The sequence below is a fragment of the Dama dama genome, chromosome 5 (genome assembly GCF_033118175.1).
Source record: "Dama dama isolate Ldn47 chromosome 5, ASM3311817v1, whole genome shotgun sequence".
Taxonomy (NCBI): domain Eukaryota; kingdom Metazoa; phylum Chordata; class Mammalia; order Artiodactyla; family Cervidae; genus Dama; species Dama dama.
The window spans coordinates 62,943,134-62,965,891 of record NC_083685.1 but is presented as its reverse complement, the minus strand read 5'-3'; the positions used below and the strand labels follow the sequence as shown (position 1 = coordinate 62,965,891).

Sequence of the window (22,758 nt, the reverse complement as noted above, 5' to 3'; positions counted from 1 at the left end):
GTCTGCAGTTCTCTGTCTGGTGCTTTCTTACTGTTCCTGAAACATACCAAACTTACTTTGGCTCCAAGGCCTCTGCATTTGTTCTTCCTGAGCAAAGAGCCTGAAACTCTTTCGATATTCGTGTAACTTTCTTTCTCACTTTCTCTGTTCAAACACCTCCAGAGACCTTCTCCAGTTAGCCTAGTAAAGCATACCCTCCCACCTAGATTTTCTTCTTCAGTTATTCTGCCCTTCCTCCTTTTTCTTAAAATTCTCTTATTATTACTTGACATTATCTTGTATGGTCGTATGTTTATTTTTCATCTATTCCATTAGAACATAGGCACCATGAACATTGTATTGTTCACCACACAGTGTCTGGCATGCTGTAGAGAATTCAGTAAATTTTTCTCAGATGAATAAATGAGGAATTCATCAATTAAAATTAAGAACTTAGTTCAAAGATGATATCAGCCTTCTGGGCATAGAAGAAATTAACATTTTGTTAATGTTATTATGCCATTTTACTCTTTAGTGTTGAATATAGCACTTTTTCTTTGGAAGGAAAATTATGACCAACCTAGACAGCATATTAAAAAGCAGAGACATTACTTGATCAACAAAGGTCTGTGTCGTCAAGGCTATGGTTTTTCCAGTAGTCATGTATGGATGTGAAAGTTGGACTGTAAAGAAAATGAGCACCGAAGAATTGATGCTTTTGAACTGTGGTGTTGGAGAAGACTCTTGAGAGTCCCTTGAACTGCAAGGAGATCCAACCAGTCCATCCTAAAGGAGATCAGTCCTGGGTGTTCATTGGCATGCATGGCAATCCACTCCAGTATTCTTGCCTGGAGAATCGCATGGACAGAGGAACCTGGTGGTCTACAGTCCATGGTGGTCGCAAAGAGGTGGCTATGACTGAGCGACTAACACTTTCACTATACCACTTTATGGCAAGACTGTACTGTGTATGTCATACGTAAAGGCTAGTTAATAGCTATAGAAGAAACTGTGTACATTGTGCATTATTTATAGTTTTGTTTGCACTATATGCACCTGTGTACATACTTGCATTCACAGGCCTTCAAAAAGCTCTGTGGATCTTTGGGCATGAAAAATCATCTCTTTTTCTTTTTTATCTGTCATCATCCTACCATACTAGGGTTCAGTAAAGGTTTGTTGACTACAAGGTTCAATTTACTATGTTTATTATAATAATATAGGTTACATAAACACTTCTAGCATTGATAAATTCTAATTATGCCTATACCTTCTGCCTGTATTATATTTACTTTTTTGGGTGATGTTCACATTGAAACTTGCTAGCGGCAGTCACATAGTGATGGCTGTGAAAGTGAAGTCGCTCACAGTTGTGTCCGACTCTTTGCAACCTCATGGACTGTAGCCTACCAGGCTCCTCTGTTCATGGGATTTCCCAGGCAAGAATACCAGAGTGGGTTGCCATTTCCTTCTCCAGGGGATCTTCCTGACCCAGGGATCGAACCTGTGTCTCCTGCATTGTGGACAGAAGCTTTACCCTCTGAGCCACCAGGGAAGATTCCAATGGTGGCTATAATATAATAAGATTTTATGAAATAAAATCATAAACCTTTGACATTAAAATCACAGCACTCTCTTTTATACTTAAACCTTGAAATTTTTCCATTTAGTTGGGCAAAAGGCTAATAAGCATGATATGGGTATGTTCACAGAGCTGAGTATTTAGTTATCTCTTATATACAGCTCTACAAGTGGATGGATGAATTGCTTGGATCAATTAACTGGAACTTTCAGACCATTTATGATCAGTTCAGCTTTGAAAATTATGGTTGATCTTTGGGGAATGGTTGGATATTTTTATTTCATTGCTAAAAGAATTTATACTCTTTACCTTAGTATGAAGTTTTTTTCATAGCTGAATAAATGCAGAGTGCAACTATAATATGTAATATATATAGTATTTAAGTATATAATTTGCATCATATATGAAATGAACGTCGCTGATGTTTTTGATATCTGCTGAGAATAAATCATGGGAAAATGGATTTTCATTGCTTTTAAACAATATATTACATAGTGCACAAAGCACTTTCCAGTGGTTCATACTTAGATCCTGGTACAAGTTATACAGGTTAGTAGAATAATGTACTGTTTTCCTATACATATGTCTTAAAAATATAATCTAAATAACTGTTCTTGTTATTTGATGCCATGCTACCTGTCAGCATTGATTAGCTATAATTTTTTTGATGATTTAGATTTTTGTGTTTGACACCTTTTATTTATCACTTGATAAGATATTATAGGAACATTGTCTGTTGCATCATATAAACCGGGTGTTGGAAAAATTGAACATTTAAATTTTATGTTTTGTTTGCTCTGTTCATTTATTTATTTTTTTGTGTGTGTATTTTGACTCCTTGTATATTTTTCATCTAGGTCACTTTTGAAATACACAAAGAAAACCTTGCCAATATATTAAGGGAACACCAGGGAAAAGTTGATGAAGAAATAGTGCAGTGTTCTTCAAATCCAGTTCGAGCAATCTCTGGCATTAGCAGGGAAGTTAATGTTTCAGTAGGATCCCAACAATCAGATACAAAGGATTCTCCTGTGTTTTCTGATATCACTAGAAATAGTGAAGAAAAGTCAAGTATTGGGCAGACAAATTCAGTAGAATCTACATCCAACACTGAACTGCAAATTCCTGATACATCTAATGAAGAGAGGACAACTGGGCCAGAAAATCAGGAGTTACTGGATGAAGTCCCTCTGGAAGAAACACTGATAAATGAAACAGTTAATGTAGATGATTTAGAAAGATCTTCTGACATAACAGAAGCTGCTACCATTTCCTCTGATTCTTTTACAACTGGCAAAGATACAGTGACTGTCAATGAAGTAACTGCTTCCATCAGTTCTCCTTCAGAAGAAGATGCTTCAGAGGTGCCAGAATTACTAGATAAGTCTATAGTAGAGGAAGAAGATGATGATGATTATGTAGAACTGAAGGTAGAATGTAGTCCTGTTGAGGAAGCCAGTCTCCCCACAGAGCGCCAAGATAATAGTTGGTCTCCAGGTGCTTCTGAAGCCAGTGAGAGAGTGAATGTGTTTAGTAATGACCATAAATTAATATTTCAAGAGGAAGAAGCTGTAAGTAAGAAACAAACTGACACTGAAACTCAAAATCCTAAAGTTTCTGGAGTCTTGTCTATGACAGCATCAGGGGCTTCAGCTACCTCACCAGATGCGGCTGCTTCCCGAGCAGCTGTACATTTGGACATTGGTCATGTGCTGGAGGAACGGGAGAAAACTAACTTTGCTGGAGAAACCAAACTAAATAGTGACTCTCATGGTAATATCTTTGAGTCTGCTACTACTTCTGAGCATAAGATTGCGAAGTTGGATGTTTCCAGTGTTGCTACAGATACTGAGAGACTGGAATTGAAGGCCAGTACAAATGTGGAAGCGTCTCAGCCTCCTCAGCCTGTGCTTGAGGTGATTATATTTATTATCTCCTTGAAATAATTTGCATTCAGTTGAAATTGAACAAGTGTATATACTTAAACATTTTATTTTATTGTAAAGTTGGTTGATAACCTGTTGGCAATTACATAAATGCAGTGAATATGAAGATTTTATTTCTTATCTTTTTAGCAGGGTTTGATTTTTAGTGTGAGTTTGTTAAATGGCAGCTTTTATTGTTAGTTTCACTACAGTATCATTAAAAGTTACTACTTTCAAGTTTCAGTGTTAGCCTATTTTTAGCTTTTATAAAGCAAACATTGGAAATACTTTCCTTTTACCCTTTATTTGATGACCCCAGTCATAGTTGGGACATTAGTTTTTCTGCTACCTTCCTGCAGAACCACCTGCTTTGTATAATTTTATGTACAAAATATGCAGTTTAAAATTGTTCCTTGAGGTCTGTTTGTGAGCAGCAGGAGCCTTTGTGAGATTCAGAGGCATAGCTTTCTTCTTGACCAGTATCTCAGAGGGATCCATGACACCACTGTGGTTGCATGTTGTCATTTCCCACTTGATTCAACTCTTATTGCTCTCCCGTCTTCCTTTTTTATTGGTTTGGTCTTCATTCTATTGTCTTTAGTTTTGTTTTTTTCTTAATTCTAGCTAATTTATAATCCAGATACAGCCTTTCTTTTATGTCAGTACTGAAAATCCCAAACTTCTTCATTCATTTATAAAATGCTGTATTAACTGGTGCTAACACTAACATGGTTCTAGGCCAGTTACTGCTGCATGGTGCTAGTTTAGCATTTTTTTGTAACTTTGCTTTAAATGTATCATTGTTATTATTCATTCATAATTTTTCTCTGATTTGGCTCCTTAGTGTCTTGAAATGTGAGTATTTGTTAGGTGAATTGCATAGACACTATTAGATATTAATGTCTTCTTTTGCAGTTGAACTTCCTTTATTACTCTTTTTAACTTTCTCTATTAGATGTCAAGGCAACAGGAGCAGCCAGGGCAAGGAACAGCACCCGACACAGTTAATGGACAAAGGAGGGATTCCAGGTCTATGTTCCGTATTCCTGAGTTCAGATGGTCTCAGATGCATCAGCGTTTGCTCACTGATCTATTATTCTCAATAGAAACAGACATACAGATGTGGAGAAGGTTTGTCCATTTATTTATCATAGAAGATGTATGTAAATTTTAGTCTTTGTTTTCAAAGAAATTTATTTAGTTAACATGCTGTAGTTAACTATAGTCATTTGGTTAAAAAGTAGGATATAAATTAATTCTGTGGTAGGGTTTTATTGAATTAATGTTTATTCTCTTACAAAAGTGAGGTATTGTATTTAGAGTATGAAAACTTGAAAATCAGAGATTTTTCTTTTAAAGTATTTGCTGAAGATTTTCTGTGACACATTTTATATCTCATAATTTGCCTGAATGTAGGTCTACCAAATGCATTTATTTCCAGAAGAAAGTAAAAAAATGAGATTTAGGTGAAACATCTAATTTTCCAATGTATTTTTACTATAAAAAGTCTGTGTATTTTAGAGTATCCTCCTTTGTATGATTTATGATTTTTAAAAGTGCCTAATTTGTTTATTGTTAGTTGTACTCTACTCTTACTCTGTTTAAAAACATTTCATGGCATTATCTAAGAAAATGTTACTAGATAATTCACTTTTTAATAACATGTAGTGCCATTTACCTCTCAGTTTTTGTGGCTTCAAATTTTGCTCCTAATTTAGGGTAATTTAGTTCAACTTTTATATCAAGTCTAAGATCAGTAGTATTTATTGTTCAGAACTGAAAAAGGGCACAGATAGTAACCACTGGTACGGAATGGTCTACATATTCTGAGGAAGTATACACCCCCAAAATGCCTGCTGCATCATTATAGTTTCTCAGCTTTCAAGATGAAGCAAAGAAAGCACCCTCTTATCCTCCCTTCCCTCGAGTAGGCAAATGTGATTTCCTTTCTTTAGCATTATGAGTAAACATCATTTATTTTTGGACAGCCATTCAACAAAGACAGTTATGGACTTCGTGAATAGCAGTGATAATGTCATCTTTGTACACAACACAGTTCATCTCATCTCTCAAGTGATGGACAATATGGTCATGGCTTGTGGGGGTATACTGCCGTTGCTTTCAGCTGCTACATCGGCTACAGTAAGGACTTAACTACTAAGTAAAATTGGTGTGAAAACATGACTTATATGTTCTTATTGATTAAAACTTAAATGTGGTGGTTACTATACATCATAGGTTCTGTCATTCAAAAACAGAAGAATCTGTTATAATTATTTGAAAGGACCTTAGAATCTGTCCCAGGAGTGAAGGCACTAAAGAATGTTTAATTATCAGGGATGAATTAGTTAGTGAGTAATATGACCGACAGTATTTCACCTGTATGTATGCTTTCTTTTAGATGAAATGATAAGGAAATTCCTCTGCTGAACTAGATTTATTTATAAAAGCCAAACTTTTTCTAAAATTTAGAAGTTTGGGGAATGTATCTCATAAAATTGGATTTTTATCAGAATATATATATATATAAATGTCAAAATTTATTCCTTACAGCATGAGCTGGAGAATATTGAACCTACTCAAGGGCTTTCAATAGAAGCCTCTGTGGCATTTTTGCAGAGATTAATTAGCCTTGTGGATGTACTTATATTTGCAAGTTCTCTTGGCTTCACTGAAATTGAAGCTGAAAAAAATATGTCATCTGGAGGAATTTTACGGCAGAGTCTCCGACTAGGTGAGCTGTTAAACCCCAATACTTAGGAATTTGCTTAAATTTTCAGTAATACAGACATATTAAATTGAATATTTTCTTTCCCCTATTGGGGGGAAGATATGTGCTAGGCAATTTGTCTTATGATACTTTTTAACTTCCAAAGAGTAAAGGACTGTATGCATTGGCTATAGTAGTACTTGTAAGGGTGGATCGAGGAGGAGATGTTTTGAAAATTCTACAAAGTTGATTCTGATCAGCATTACTCCCTGCAACCCCCAGTCGCCTTTTTCTTTGAAGTAGTGCTTCTCAAGTTTTGATGTGGTTCATACACCTGGATCACCAGAAGATATTGTTACAACGCTGGTTAGCTTATATAGGTCTGGGATGAGGCCTAAACTTGTCCTTCTAGTAAGGCTCAGGTAGTGTTGATGCTGCTTCTCTTACAAACACACTTGAGCAGCAAGGTTCTAAACTAACATCGTTCAAGTGTAGCCATTAATCCAAATAAGTTGTGATAAAATTAATATGACTATTAAACCTCTGCTCTGCTCCCGGAGGCAGTTCTTCCTTGAATTTTTAAGTGTTATCTGAAATTCCTTAGGTGAAGAAAAATTGTTTTTGTCTATGCAAAATGTCTCCTGTATCTAGTTGTAAATACTGAGACTTTGTTAATGATTTGCTTATTAAATGGAGAGAAGTAGGTGGCGAAAAGGGGACCATGAAAGCGAAATCTTTAGGAACCATGGCCATGTGAAGACAGATTAGAAATAAGGTACCTATGAAAATATAATATCTAAAGTGGAAAATATAATTAGTTAATAAAATATTTCCCCATATTTAGCAACAATATCTATACTTAGATATTCAGACATACTTAGAGTTTTTTGGTACAATGATTATTTTCACTCAAAATATCATTCAGAGTACTTTTAAAGTCAGGATGCTCTAAAGAACTTGGTATACTATTTTTAGGGAGTTGTTTTAAAATCTTAGTTAAGAGTCAGATCATAACAAAACAAAAGCTATCATTTACTTTGTTATATGTAATTTCTGATTTTCACATTGAGTCAGCAGTCATTTTCTCCCGTTCATTCTTTGTATTTTCTTTTATTCATGAGGAAATTTGAGATCAAAGAAGTTAATTAACTTAATGAAAATTCAGAGGCTATAAATTGGCAGAGTTGGAATTTGAATATAGTTTAACTAGTATTGCTGTCCTTTCTGTTTTAGGATACACCGTTAAACTGTATATCAATAATATAATTAAAATATTTAGAACCCATTACTTTGTATATGCCATTTTTTAAACCTCTCTACTTTCCTGAAAAGAGTACACTTGTAGAATTGAAAGTAGAAAACTACACTAGCAATGCTACGCTGTACTCAAGAAGTATTAAATTCAGAAACTGGGAGAATACTCTGTCTCCCTCTATTTTCATAACTGTAGAAGAAAATAAAGAAATAATTCCGTGTACTCCAGCACCATATGCTCTCCTTGTTCAGGACCACTTAATAGAATATGGTAAGCTTGGTCACAGCGGTCCAAATGTTTTGATCCCTGGTCTCCTCACTGCTGTTTTCGTGAAGTTGGAAGTGAGAAGGTCAGATGGCAGCAGTAAGAATAAATTACTGAGACTAATTGATACTAGGCACTCAAATACGGTTTTTAACTTTGTAATGCAGACCCAAACTTGATGTTATACGACCTCTGACAAAAGTAGTTGAGAAGTTTTTTGCTGGGCCTGACCCCAAACTGGACGGAGTTGTAGTCCATATTCTCTCTCCCTCCCTCTTCACTGTGTTCCTTCTCTTTTTCCAACTTTTGTTGCTCTCTCTGGGCACCTTTATGAATACTTTCCCTTTTCAATTCTGTGTGTAGTAGCCATATGATAGTCAGCTGGTACTTGAAGTTATTCCTTGAGTTTGCTATTTTGTTCCTAATTTGCTCTCCCACTCTTGTGGAGACAAATACTTTTAGGGCTACCGATTTGGTTAGGATTGGAGATGATTACATGATATGAATCAATTCATAGTCAATTGTGTATTACCTAATTCTTTAAAATTCACAGTTACTATCTGAATAACTTGAGTTAACTGCCTGATAAGTGAGATGTTTATAGAGAGGTAGTTTTGGATTGTATATTAATCACAATCTCCTTTTTGTCCCCTACCTTTTTAACTGTTTTAATGAAAGCCAGTAAAAGATAGACTTTATAAATAAATATTCCCTTTAAATTCCCTCTGTCAGTCCCTATTACTATCATGCTGTAATCATAAAAATTTTAAGAAAAACATGCTGGTTTCTAGTTTAACTATCGTACTTCACTGAAGATAATAGAAGGACTAGTTGATGGCAATGTGATTTACTTTGTTTTCTTACACTTTTAAAATCTTTTCTTCCCTATCTTTTCCTTCATAAAAGATTATTTCAAGTAAATTACGTGAGATCTAAGAAACAGTATAGTATTTCTTAAGGTTCTTAAACAGATTCTCTTTTAGCAGTGGGCCCTAATAGAGTGGCTACCAGAGTCAGAAAACAAACAGTGTGTGAGAAAGCCCAGGGATATTTTAGGAATTTGCTAACGGTGATGTGTTTCAAATAAAATATTATGCAAGTCATATAGGTGGGTTTTGTCAGTTCCATAATCTTAAATACAATTTTTTCTTAAATTGCAGTGTGTGCAGTGGCAGTAAGGAATTGCTTAGAGTGTCAGCAGCAGTCACAGCTGAGAAATAAAGGCGAAGCAGGAAAAAGCCAGAAAATGGCACACGGCCTGATTCTCACTGGGAAATCCGCAGCGAAGGTAAGCCTGCAGAATAATTAATTAAATAACAAAGCATTCTCTTATTTTACAGTTAAGATCTTAAATTTATTTGTTCATTTCAACGTAAAGTTAAGTAAATCTGACAGAAATCCTAAAATAGTTATTTTAGTCTGTGGACATAACTTTCAAATATTTGTGTTTGAGTATACAGTAAAGATTTGCTTATACTTAATCTTGTCTGCTTTTCCAAATGTTTACTTTCCTTGTGTCCATGATACTTTTCCCTTCAGATACGTCAGTGTGTGTTTCACGTACTTGGTGAGTTAGCATGCAGTCTCTTTTTTCTTTCATGGCTCCCTTCTCTAACCCCCACCTCCGTCCTGGCATCCAAAAAAAGAAAAGAGGAGAAGGAAAACAAGCTGGGAAAAGATGTTGTCACCCATGGAATAGTGTGTTATTTTTAAAAATATCTGTGTAATGTATGTTTATATGTTTTGTCTTAAATAGAGTCCAGTGGACCTTGTAACTGGTGGTATATCTCCAGTGAGAGATTTTGACAGACTCTTACAAGACATGGATATTAATCGACTTCGGGCAGTTGTCTTCAGAGACATAGTAAGTTTTTCTTTCACATATTCTCTTAGCTGATACATATTTCTTCCTAGGCCCAAAGTATTGAGAGTGAACACTTTTTGTGGTATAAAATCGTCAAATAGAAATAAGAAGACTTAGATATCAGTTGTCTTGACAGTGATTTTAGAATCTTCGAATATTAGCAATATTATTTACATACATGGAGCTGATATTTCAGAGTATTGCTACTGATAACAACAACACATTATTAGATAGTAAGCATTGTAAGCGCTTTATGTATTCTCATTAATTCCAGCAGCTTCCTGAGTTGTGCGCTTTGCAATTCCAGTTTTACAAATGAGGAATTTGAAGCACAGAGAGCTCATGCAGCTTGTTAAGCTGATGGAGCTGGTAAATGATAGAATTCAAACCCATCAGTCAAACACCAGAACCTGTGCTTTGATACATGATGCAAAAGGACATGACTAAATGTTGTTTATGGTGTTTTAAGTATTTGAAAGGTGAAAGATAGGTTTGTTTTAGGTAATTTTGATACATAATGTGGCAGAATTTCATATAGAAATTGTAACGTCATATAAAAAAGCGTAAACATGAAAATTAAAATCATTTGTGATCCTATTCACTTGGATTTGGAGTATTATCATTAATATTTATTGAACTCTTACTGTGTGTTGAGTATAGGCTGCTCTATACTACATATATAAGTTTTTAAAAAATAAACTTTATAACTTTAGTTTTGATTTTCTCTTCTTTAGTGTTTTAGTCCACTCTTGATTCTTCATGAAGTATGCAATTTGTTAATAGTAGTTGTTATTAGCTATAGCTAATAGTCTTAAACACTTAATGCATATTAAGCATAGGACTGGATGATTGACAATGTATTATCTCATTACAGAATACTCCTATGAGAAAGATAGCAGTATTAGCTTAAATATCTACTTAAAACTGCAAGTAGTGATAGGTAAAAGAGGATTAAGGGCCTAAGGAATCTGATTCTTGAAATTTTCATATTAACCATACTTCAAATTTTCATCTTAACCAACATCTGTATGTACTAAATTATGCTCTCTCTCTGGATCTCAGTTTTTTGCTTTTTGGTAACTGTATGATTCCTTTTATTAACAAAGCATCACCTTTGTGTTTTTCGAAACCCACTGCCTGTGGTCTACCGTGGAACCAAATATTGCTGCTTCCTTCTCTCCCCATGCTCTTTGAGCAGTTGTTGAGTCTATTGTCCTATAATTTTGTATTTCCTAAAATGAATTTTAAAAATCTACAATAAGTGATGTAAGTCTTGGCTTTAAAATTTTTCTAATGACTATCCTATAGCATTTAAAATGAAATCAATACACCTCACCCTGGCTCTTATTATATCACAACATTTGAACAGAGAATTAGAGTGTCTCCTATGTCTACCATGTCATGTCTGAAAGTAACAAATAACTTTAATTTTTTTGGTAATTAGAAAAGTGATGTAGTCACCTTATAGGAATTTTAGAAAAGAAAAAACACCTTATTTCGCAGGCTACATCCAGAGCCTATTCTAGCATAAGCAAACTTTGAAGAAAAAGGAAATTACCTAAGACTGGGGATATAAATAAATCATTACCTAGAGGTTAAGAGCTAAGGTTTTTAATCACTCTAATCTTGAGTTCAGATTTGCTTTTGCATTTACTGTGTGCCCTTAGGTAAATTACTTAACCTCTGTAGGCCTCATCTTATGTATATGGGTTAATGACTGTAGCATTACAGTCTGACTCACAGTAAGTATTTAATAAATGACAGCTACAGTTGAAAACAAATTTGTTTCAGGAGTTAGGTCTTAAACGTAAGGACCTATGCAATATTTCTTATTTGGGCATAAATCAGGCTTACACTGTATACTTCATACTGCAGTAACTAAACATTGAACAGGCTAATGGGGTAAATAAAGATTTAGATAGTATAAATAATTTATAAAACATTAAGAAGACCAAGCAGCTTATTTGCCTACATTTTCAATGTTGATACCATGGGTAGCAGTTATTGTAATAGATGGTAGGATTATGTGGCAGAAGAACATAGGAGTTTCTGGAGAAAAGGGTAGATTAATTTAAGAAAGGAAAAATGAACATATATCTTTTCCATCAAGACTAACAAGGTGTTACACATGAACCTAAAAACTACCAAAGATTCTTGTCAGATTATAAATATGTCTAATAATCCTGTTAAGTGGATATGTTCAGTACACTCTGAAATTTAATTTTTCTCTGAAATTGTGTGCAAAACTTCTGATAATCATTAATTGTTAACTTTAAAGTCTTATTGGTACCAGTCATTTCCATTTACTTATCTCCTAAGCAACCATGTTCTTTGTTTTGTTTATCCTAAATTTATCTGCTACTTGAGTTTTAGAATTTGATGGATAAATTTTGAGTTTTTTCTTTAGGTTCAAATGTATTTTGAAAAGTTATCAAAATTAGTGATGTGTGCAATGTTCCTTTGAAAATGGGGAATTTTATTAGGTGAAGTGGTCATTGATATGTATAGGTGATCTGTAGAGCTGAAATGAAGCCTGAACCTCTTTAGAGATCAGCCTGGTTTGTGCTTTTCTTTCTCCAGACACTATATTAAGTCCCGGACACTTGGTTGTCTATATTACTTTAAAATACTCTTGAAAATTTCTTTAGCATCTAGTTCTGTCTCTGATCACTTTTAATAATCTCAAATGTTTGTCTTTTAAGAAAACTGTTATTCTGATTTTTATAAAACAATTTAATTCTCATGATTGAAAGTAAAAATAATGCTTCATATATAATTATAGTTGCTATTTGATTAATCTTATAAAATATATTAGGATGTATCTCTTCAGATTGAGTTACTTAATGTAAAAACAATGAGCCAGCGTCTCTCTCCTGTTTAACAAGCATAAAACCTAACATATACAGGCATTTTTCCAAGAATTTTTGTTTAATCTTTGCTCAGGTGAATTCATTACTATTTTCTGTGTATATTGAAATATTCGTGAATATGTTTTGTATTTGAATGGTGTCTTGTAAAATAAGATTCAAATGTCTTACTTAGTAGTGGCATGATTAACTCCTTGTATTTCCTCCCCAGGAGGATAGCAAACAAGCACAATTTTTAGCCTTGGCAGTTGTATACTTCATCTCTGTTCTTATGGTCTCGAAGTACAGAGACATTTTGGAACCCCAGAATGAAAGGCATAGCCAGTCTAGAGAAACTGGTAGTGAATGTGGAAATTTGTCACTCCCTGGTAAGTTTCTGTATTTTATTATCTGGCATCCAAAATTCAAGTAAAATGTTACCTACTTACAGCTGTTAAAAATATTCATCCTGGAATTTAAATCCATTTATGTGTACCTTAATGAGAGCATGCAGTTATTTTTATTAATAATGAAGTATTTTAAGGACCCTGTAGTTAATTTCAACTGAGATGTGATTTCTGCTTTAAGTGAGCCATCTAATTAAAAAATAAGTGAGAAAATGTTATGTTTTACAAATAAAGTATTAAACAGTTTTAACTCAGCATTTGTTGTGAAGAATAACTTATATTCTCTTGTGAGACATATTTGTTAACAAATAAGTGTAATAATTGGAGTTATATATAAAATTAGCTGCCACTTATAGATAAGCAGCTGGTGTAGGTATAGAAGTCACTCCTACCCGACAGAGGAGATTTATCTATTCCATCAATATTCATTTGGTACCTCTTAGCTACTTGTTCGTTACTGATGAGCAGAAGCAAAAAATCTGCCCTCATGGAGCCTGTATTCCAGGAGAGGAAGTAGAAAATGAGTATATATAATAAACAAATTGTATAGTATTTTAGAAGATGTTAAGTCTTAAGACAATAAAAGTTGGATGGGGAAGTATATCAGGAATAACCAGGAGAAAGGGAGTGTGAATTTTCACTCTAAGGAGAATGGGAAATTATCGGAGGGCTTTGAGTACAGGAGTTAGAATTGATGTATGTTATTAAAGAGTAGAACTTGGAATTCTGTCCAGATTACATCCTGTAGGGCAAGAAAAAGCAGTGTTTTAGTTATGGACCACTGTGTTACAGATTACCTCAAAGCGAAAACTCCCAACTGTTTTAGTCTTGTTATCATGATTCCATGAATTTGATTCAGATAAGGCACAGTGGTAATAATACTTGCTCCAAATGATGTCTCTGGGGTTGGAAAGTCTGAGATAACTTTTCTACTCATTTATCTAGTGCCTCAGCTAGAATAGCTCTTAAGAGCTAGGGCTGACGGACTGAAATGACTAGACTGGGGTTTTGTGTGGGGGACCTTGCCACTTGTGTTTTCAGCTGAATTCCTTTGTTTTACTCCATTAGTCTGGAGGTCCTTTATCTCCTATGTGGAGGTCTCTCTACATGATCTTACCAGCAAGGTAGCCAGATTGCTTTCAGAGATGTTCAGGGATTCTGAGAATGCCCAAACTGTTAGATTTTAAAAATTGGGTACTGAACTGGCCCATTGTCACTTCTGCCACATGGGTGTAAGTAAGTCAGGCTCTGTGGAAAATTCTTCAAGAGATGGGAATACCAGACCACCTGACCTGACTCCTGAGAGATCTGTGTGCAGGTCAAGAAGCAACAGTTAGAACTGGACATGGAACAACAGACTGGTTCCAAATAGGGAAAGGAGTACGTAAAGGCTGTATATTGTCACCCTGCTTATTAAACTTATATGCAGAGTATATCATGAGAAACGCTGGGCTGGATGAAGCACAAGCTGGAATCCAGATTGCTGGGAGAAATATCAATAACCTCAGATATGCAGATGACACCACTCTTATGGCAGAAAGCGAGGAAGAACTGAAGAGCCTCTTGATGAAAATGAAAGAGGAGAGTGAAAAAGTTGGCTTAAAACTCAACATGCAAAAAACTAAGATCACGGCATCTGGTTCTATCACTTCATGGCAAATAGGTGGGGAAACAATGGAAACAGTGGCTGACTTTATGTTTTTGGGGTTCCAAAATTACTGCAGATGGTGACTGCAGCCATGAAATTAAAAGACACTTACTCCTTGGAAAAGTTATGACCAACCTAGACAGTTTATTATAAAGCAGAGACATTACTTGGCAACAAAGGTCCATCTAGTCAAGGCTGTGGTTTTTCCAGTAGTCACGTATGGATTGGAGAATTGGACTATAAAGAAAGCTGAGTGCTGAAAAATTGATGCTTTTGAACTGTGGTGTTGGAGAAGACTCTTGAGAGTCCCTTGAACTGCAAGGAGATCCAACCAGTCCATCCTAAAGGAAATCAGTCCTGAATATTCATATATAGTCAGATTTTGGAATATTCATTGGAAGGACTGATGCTGAAACTGAAACTCCAATTTGGCCTCCTGAAGCAAAGAACTGACTCATTGGAGAAGACCCTGATGCTGGGAAAGATTGAAGGCAGGAGGAGAAGGGGACGACAGAGGATGAGATGGTTAGATGGCCGACTCGATGGACATGAGTTTGATTAAACTTAGGGAGTTGGTGATGGACAGGGCGGCCTGGCGTGCTGCAGTCCGTGGGGTCACGAAGAGTTGCACATGACTGAGCAACTGAACTGAGCTGAAGTCAGGCCCAGCCCTTACTCAGCAACTGCTCAAGGGGGTGAATACCAGGAGGCATGATCTATGGATCCATTAATTTAACAGTCTAACATAACCAGCTGGGAGTATATTGCAATAATCTAGGCAAGAGGTGATTTGGGCATTGACCTGAGTGGTAACTGTAGGGCTAGTGAGAAGCAGTCAGATTTTGGATATATTCTGATGGTGAGAGAGCAGCATTTAAAAATATTAGGCGTGCGTATGTGGAAGATGGAAGGTAGTCAAGAATAATTATAAAGTGCAGTTGGATAGACTGAAGGTGAAACATACTCAGGCAAGGATAAGAAATTTAATTTTCGATATGTTGTGTTTGTGATGTCTTTTAGACATAAAGAAGAAAATGTAGAGTAGGCAGTTACATACAGCAATCTAAATTTGATTGATTGATTGAAATAGTGGTATTTAATACTTGGAGAGTGAATGAGACCATTAAGGATATAAATGTTGACAGAAAAAGTAAAAGGCTTAAGAACTAAGTACTAAATTCCTCCACCTTAAGAAATAAGGGAGAAAGAGAAGTGAAGGAAGTAAAGGAGGAATCTTACATGAAAAGCTGAAAGAATGTTACCAGCCTGGAAGGAATAATCAGTTGCTGCTGTTATGTCAAGAGCTGTTAGGTCGAGAATTGATCATTGGATTTAGCAAGATGGAGCATTTTTGTTGGGATGGAATCAATACCTGATTGGAGGGAATAAAAATCAAATAGAAAAGGTGATGTTCCTTGTGGAACTATATTTTAAAGATCATTGATTGAATCATTCATCCATATGGGATTGGTAACATATTTTCTAGTAGAAACTGTGTTTGAGGTAGAGGTCTTGGGAATATTATCTGAAGAAATGCCGGTGTATAAGGCACAGAAGCCCATTCAGCAGACTGTAAGCAGTTTTGTGTTGTATATGTATTATGGCATGAGTAGCAGGAGATAAAGTTGGAGATGAATAGTCATCTGAAAAATACTCACTGGTGGACTTACTACTTGCCGGACATTGTTATAGGCCCAGGCGTTGTCACTGGTGCTGGGGATGAAGTGTTAATGAAGACACATTCTCTACCCTGATGAAGTTTACGTCCTAGCAGACTTATATTATCGAAGAACCTTGAGTATGCCCGAAGGATTTTGGACTTTTTTCTTACAAACCAGTGGCTTTCAACCTTGTGTTGCTACCCATTGGTGTGTCATGTTCAGTTTAGGGTTTTCTCAGATAATTTGTTAACCTGATTTGTTATTATTATTTTATTAAACTATTTCGTTATATGTATATTTACGCAGTACATTTTTTTTTCATTTATTTTTATTAGTTGGAGGCTAATTACTTTACAGAAAGATAAAGAACATTGCAGCATAGTAACACATATATATGGAATTTAGAAAGATGGTAATGATAACCCTATATGCAAAACAGAAAAAGAGACACAGAGGTACAGAACATTTTATAGATTAATTTGTTTTAGCGTTTTAGAACATGCCGTATGTTTCATAATCTAAAACAGTTAGGAGTGAATGTACCTTTTTAAAATTATTTGTACATTTTTTTAATTGTTACTTTTCTTCTTTTCCTGGGTAAGATGTAGAAAACTCACCGGCAGCATTGAGCCCATTAACTACAGCATCTGTCGAAGAACCTGAAGGCACCTCCTCTGCTCCAAGGAGGGACTCAGGCCTCGGGGAAGAAACAGCTCCTGGGCTGGGCAGCCGTGCGGACGAGGCTGCTCCCCGAGCCCCTCCGAGCGTCCGTGCCGGCCCCGATGCCGTCACCGAGGCGCTCTGCACTCTTTCTTCAGAAGTCAGTCAATCTCAGGAAACCAGAAGCGACGGAGGAAATGAATTGGATAGCAAGGCTGCACCGTCAGTTCCAGTTTCAAAAAATGTCAACGTGAAGGACATTCTCCGAAGCTTAGTAAACATACCAGCAGATGGAGTCACCGCGGACCCTGCCCTTCTGCCGCCAGCCTGCCTTGGGGCTCTCGGTGATCTCTCTGCTGAACAACCTGTGCAGTTCAGGTCTTTTGACAGGTACTATAAATAGTCTTTTGTTTTCGCATCTTATAAATATATTCATTATAAGGGAGTTTAAAGATTAAGGAGGAATTTAAACTTTGCTAAATTTTGTAGCTTCAGCATTAAAAAGGGATGTTTTAATATAGTTTTTAAAAATTATGATATTTTGTTGACTGGTTTGTATATCAAGTTTTTTATTAATTAATTTATTTTAATTGGAACCTAATTACTTTAAAATATTGTGGTGGTTTTTGCCATACAGTGACATGAATCCGCCACAGGTGTGCATGTGTTCCCCATCCTGAACCCCCCTCCCCATCCCATCCCTCAGGGTCACCCCAGTGCACCACCCGGAGCACCCCGTCTCCTGCATCGAACCTGGACTGGTGGTCTGTTTCACATATGATAATATACATGTTTCAATGCTATTATCAACATAATCATCAAGATTGTTTAAGAATAATGTTAATATTACATTAGCAAGTTGTATATTAAATGATGTTTTTCTTTGTTGCAACTTAGAAATCACTTATTCTTCCAGATGGTTATCTTTCACTCCCCTGCTGTCAGTATGTGCCAGCCTTTGTGGAAAAAGTGGGAATCTGTGAATTCTGGCAGACTTAGGAATTCATCTAAGTGTTCAGTCTTGACAGCTTGAGAGAGCTAACTGTAGATTCCTGACTTTGTTGGTTCTGTTGACCTATGAAACCTTCGGCTAATTTGCTTGAGATTTTTCCTTATGTTAAATGTATAGAAAATTTTCTGAAATTCTGTCTGTAAGACATATATATGAGTTATTGAATTCTTTTTCAAAAGTCAACATTTTAATAGAAAACAATCTCTACCTTATAGAAAAGTTGCCAATTAAAAGAAATTTTACTTTTCCTGAATCTGTTGAGGGGAAATTGAGACAATACTCCATCCTTTTTGAATAGTTTATTGTGTTTTTTCTGCATATCCACAGAAAATTCATCACAATAAGGAAATTAAGATTGATATCATACTCCCTTCAAATCTTCAAACACATTTCAAGTTTCATTGATTTTCTCAGTAATGCTCTTTTTAGTAGGATTGAATTCAGAATTGTGTATTGTATTTTGTTGTGTCTCTTTATTCTCCTTCGATTGAGAAGAATAGTTCCTTAGTCTTTGCTTAAATTTAATAGCCTCGACCCTTTAGAAGATGAGGGTCCAGCTGTTTTGTAGAATGTCCCTCAGTTTAGTTTGTCTAATGTTTCCTCTAGATTTGATTCAATTTAAAGCGTCTTTGGGAGTAGTATCACAGAAGTGGCACCGTTTCTTCCTGTTGTGTTCTAACAAGTGGCACACAGTTTTATCTTGTTATTGATGATATTCATTCAGATCACTTATTAAAGTGGTATTTTCTGGGTTTCTCCACTGTTAAGGTACTCCTTGGGAAGGGGTACTGTAAAACTGTTATCATCCTCATCAAATGAATTCAATACATTCAATATATGGCCTTATGGTTTCCTGTTTTATAGAATGAATTATACTGTTAAATTTGTTGTTTATCTTGATACTCAAATTGTCTCTTGTTTGGCCAGTGGGATTTCCTTCCAGTTGGCTTCTGTTTTCTTTTGACATATTTTCATCATAATTTCCTTCTGTCTGCTTGTTTATTTTGTTGTGCCTTCTCTGTATTTCATCTCATCTCTTGATTTTCTGCTTCAGACTTGCTGGCACATTAGATATCCAAGCTGGTTAAAATTATTTATATAATTCCGGTGCTCTGAACACAGGGAATGTATAATTTTATGGGAAAATCTTTTTGCTATCATCCTCTGTCATCTTGTTCCTTCTCCCTCTGTCTAAAGTTTAGATCAGTGTCCTAGAATGATAAGACTGATAGAGTAAATTCCAGGTAAATAGCATATTGGTATATGTATGATGTGTTGTTATAGATAGTGGTTGCTAGAGTCAGATTTTTTTCCCCTTTTATTCCTTTCTTATTTTCTTTTTTAATTAGGCTTATAGGAGTTATATATTGATTCTGGAAATCAGACACAGCTGTGTGTGAGTTCTGGCTCAATTACTTATTAGTGGATTTGGACAAATTACGTCATTCTCCTGAATCTCAGTTTCCTGTATGACTGTGTGATACTATATGGCTGTTAAAGTGAAGAAAAAGCAGAACGATATGTATTGGTGTGAAATGATATTGAATACATATTAATGTGTAGCACTTAGCATGAAGCAATCTAGAAGTTTAGAAGATGATGCCTCGTCTTAATGAGGGTGTATTGTGGAGGGCATCATGAAACAGTTTATTTGAGGGAACATTGGCAGTTAATTAAAATTCAAAATATGTAAACTTAATTATTATCTCTAGAAGTTTATACAGATGTATGCAAGTACAAAATGTTTTCTTCCTGTAAGAGGAATTTCATAATTAAGCTAATACCTGTTGAGCTTTTACACTGTGAAAGTGTTTTTAAAGTGCATTGTTTTAGATAGGCAGATAGGTGGGTAGATAGATACTGTTTTTGTTCTTATTTTACAGATGAAGAAACTGAGGCATAGGGAATGTGAAAAAACAGCTTAAGCTCTTGTGCTAATAAGTGGTGGAGCTGAGATTTGAGCCACAGCCGGTGGAGTCTATACCCTGTCCTTTGGCAGTGCTATGCAAACGTAGTTGCAAATGAAGAACTGATTACACGTGTTGTTTCCTATGCAACACATGTATGTTTGTTTCCTATGTATGCATGTATGTTTCCTATGCAAGTATGGTGAATACTCTGCAGCCACTGATGAGAGAAAAGCACAACACTATGTATTGATGTAAAATGATGTTGAAGATATATTATTAAATGAAAAAGCAGAGTACAGTTTAGTTTGGGATTTAATGGTCTTAAAAAATATATATATGTTTCCGTATGTCTCGAAAGGTATATGACAACTGCAATGACTATATTTTGAGATGTAAGTGATTAGGTTTTTTAAAAAACTGACAGTATTTATAGACTTATTTAAATTTGTATTAATCTTAGATTAAATAATGAGAAAACTTAAGGGTAGGTTTTTACATTTAATGTACATTACTAATATGATCAAAGTTTCTTTAAAAATTCCCCAATTTTCGTGTGTTTTGGCATTTATTTCTTTTAAAATAGTGTAAAAATTTTCTGTGCCTTCATGATACCTTCAGTGAGTAGGTTATGAACTTATTTAGGAAACTGCAAAGGGAATACATTTTTAGGGATTTATTAAAATAGCAAATAAAGGGGAATTTGGCAATACTGTTTTTCAGGAGGCTGTTTGGAGCTTACATGTCTGGTATGCATTTAACATATTGTCTGATGGCAAGCAAACTGCTCTGTTTTCCCCCCTCTCTTTTTCATAGCAACAGACACCTTTTGAAAAACTTTTCGTGCAGCTTTAGACCAAAGGAGTATCTTTGAGAATTTCAAAGCATCCGTCTGATCGTGTATTTATCTCTGGAATGCTATGTCAGAAATCACAACTCTCCTCATATCTTAAGCATTATCAACTTCCAAGCAATAGCTGGAAAGTTTAGAGTAACAGCTCCATGAGTGGAACCTTGCTGACGGGCTGCCAGGTTGTGGGCCTTTGTGGATGGCAAGGTGTTGTGTTCATTCCCAGGCCAAAATTCCTACTCTTATCTCATCAGAGATCCTCTCTAGTGATTAGTGGATGCCAGGGATTTATCTTGATACAGTTCAAGGGCTTTGTCTGACTTTTCAGCTAGATCCTTAGGGACTAAAGTACTTGGCTTAAAATGCTCTTCTCATTTAGTGAACTATTTGCATGTTAAAGAAAATGGTGTTTCTGTGAAATTTTATGATATTTCAAACTGACACAATTCTGAAATGGAACTTCTGAACCTTAGTGATCTGGAAGAAAATGTTGCTCTCTCTTTGTTGTTACTCAATAAAAAGAAATCTTCAAAAAAAGTCTCCCTAGTTCAGGTAAAAAAAAGAAAAGTAAGCAGTGTTTGTACTTTCTATCTGTGGAGGCTTAGGAAAGTTACTTCATTCTCTCATTTGTAAAATGGGGCTAATAATATGAAGTGCTTACCTCACGGGTTGTTAGTATAAATAATTCCCTCATGGTGGTGGTAGTTTGTTGTAAATGTAAGTAACATAATTCATATATGTCCTTAGCATAATGCTTTACAGACACTAATTATTAAAGTTGGTGAGTGTAAAGAAAAAAAGCTCTAATATGTGGAATTTTATACTTTAATATTTCATTGTAAGTTGAAAGTTAGGAAAAACAGCTTGCATAATTAAAAGACTTATCTGTCTTCTGATTTTTTTTATGCCAAAAGTTTGAAGTGCTTTTTCTTAAAATTGATGGCAGATATCAAAAATTCAGTCAAGGATTTCAATTTCTTTTAAGTACAACCTTAAGCTGTAGCATGAAATTGATGCCATTTTATTAAAATTTTAAGACAGGCTTTACTAATCCATTTGCTCAGAGGTAAAGAATCTGCTTGTCAAGCAGGAGATACAGGTTCGATCTGTGGGTTGGGAAGATCCCTTAGAGAAGGACATAGCAACCCACTCCAGTATTCTTGCCTGGGAAATCACATGGACAGAGGACCCTGGCGGGCTGCAGTCCATGGGGTCATTAAAGAGTTGGACACAACTTAGCAACTAAACACCAACATTACTAACAGTTTAGATTTACACTTTTATACATGATAAGTGTGGTAGCTTAAATATACCCTTGTGTTGAAGATTTTAGTCTTTTACACAGAAAATTTATAGTTTATAATAATAAAAACAGTAAAGGGAGTGAAAATATCATGAAATTTGCCTCCTACTTAATGTCCTTCTAAGTAAATCTTTTTGACTGAATTTTCTTTGTTTTTATGTGGCCCAAAGCTAAAGCATTATTATATTACTTTCTCAGAGGTGATTTGAAACCATCATTGAATATGGAAATTGATTAATTCTATTTTTCTATTATGTACTAAAGAATGTGCTAAAGAATGCAGTTTTTCTGTTTCTGAGCAGATACATTTTTGTATTTTAGTATGAGTACATATGTATTAATAACTTTATATCTTGGAAATCTTTATTCCTATTGCTTATAGGTTATGATATAGAGTTATGTTTAAATGTTAATATAATTGTGGTGATGGTTGCACAATTTTTGAAAGTTCTAAAAACCATTTAATTTTATACTGTATATGAATAAATTATATGGAAAGTGAATTCTATCTCAATAAAACTTAAAGGTCACTATGAGAAACTGGTTCAAATTAGAGGCCCTTATTTAGATAAATCTAGAATTGTGGGGCAGTTCTGTCATCTACCTTGACAAATTACTTTTCCTTTCTGAACTTTTTCAGTTTTTTAAATGAAAGTAATAAGTATGTTAGGTTTATTTTGTGAATTGAGTAGTAATTCTTGACATATTATCAGTGCTTAATCTTAGCATTCATTAATCATTTATTAAGTTTATATGATAGGATCATGTATGTATTTATTAAGTTTATATAACTGGATCATGTGATAGCACAAAGAATAGTGAACATCGACTTGACTGTCTGGGGACACTTAACCGTTGAGCAGTTTTGAAAGCTGCAAAGGAAGA

The 22,758-nt window shown here is 35.1% G+C and overlaps 1 protein-coding gene across 2 annotated transcripts in view; it reads left to right on the top strand.

Annotated features, from left to right (window-relative positions):
- The window catches only part of LRBA (LPS responsive beige-like anchor protein), a 725,050-nt gene that overhangs the window by 157,314 nt on the left and 544,978 nt on the right, over positions 1–22,758 (top strand). For both annotated transcript variants that reach the window (XM_061142480.1, XM_061142479.1), the window contains exons 23-30: positions 2,419–3,477; positions 4,442–4,617; positions 5,475–5,628; positions 6,040–6,220; positions 8,876–9,003; positions 9,472–9,579; positions 12,658–12,814; positions 16,744–17,191. In XM_061142480.1, coding sequence (XP_060998463.1) covers positions 2,419–3,477; positions 4,442–4,617; positions 5,475–5,628; positions 6,040–6,220; positions 8,876–9,003; positions 9,472–9,579; positions 12,658–12,814; positions 16,744–17,191 — 2,411 coding nt within the window. The remainder of the gene's footprint in view (positions 1–2,418; positions 3,478–4,441; positions 4,618–5,474; positions 5,629–6,039; positions 6,221–8,875; positions 9,004–9,471; positions 9,580–12,657; positions 12,815–16,743; positions 17,192–22,758) is intronic.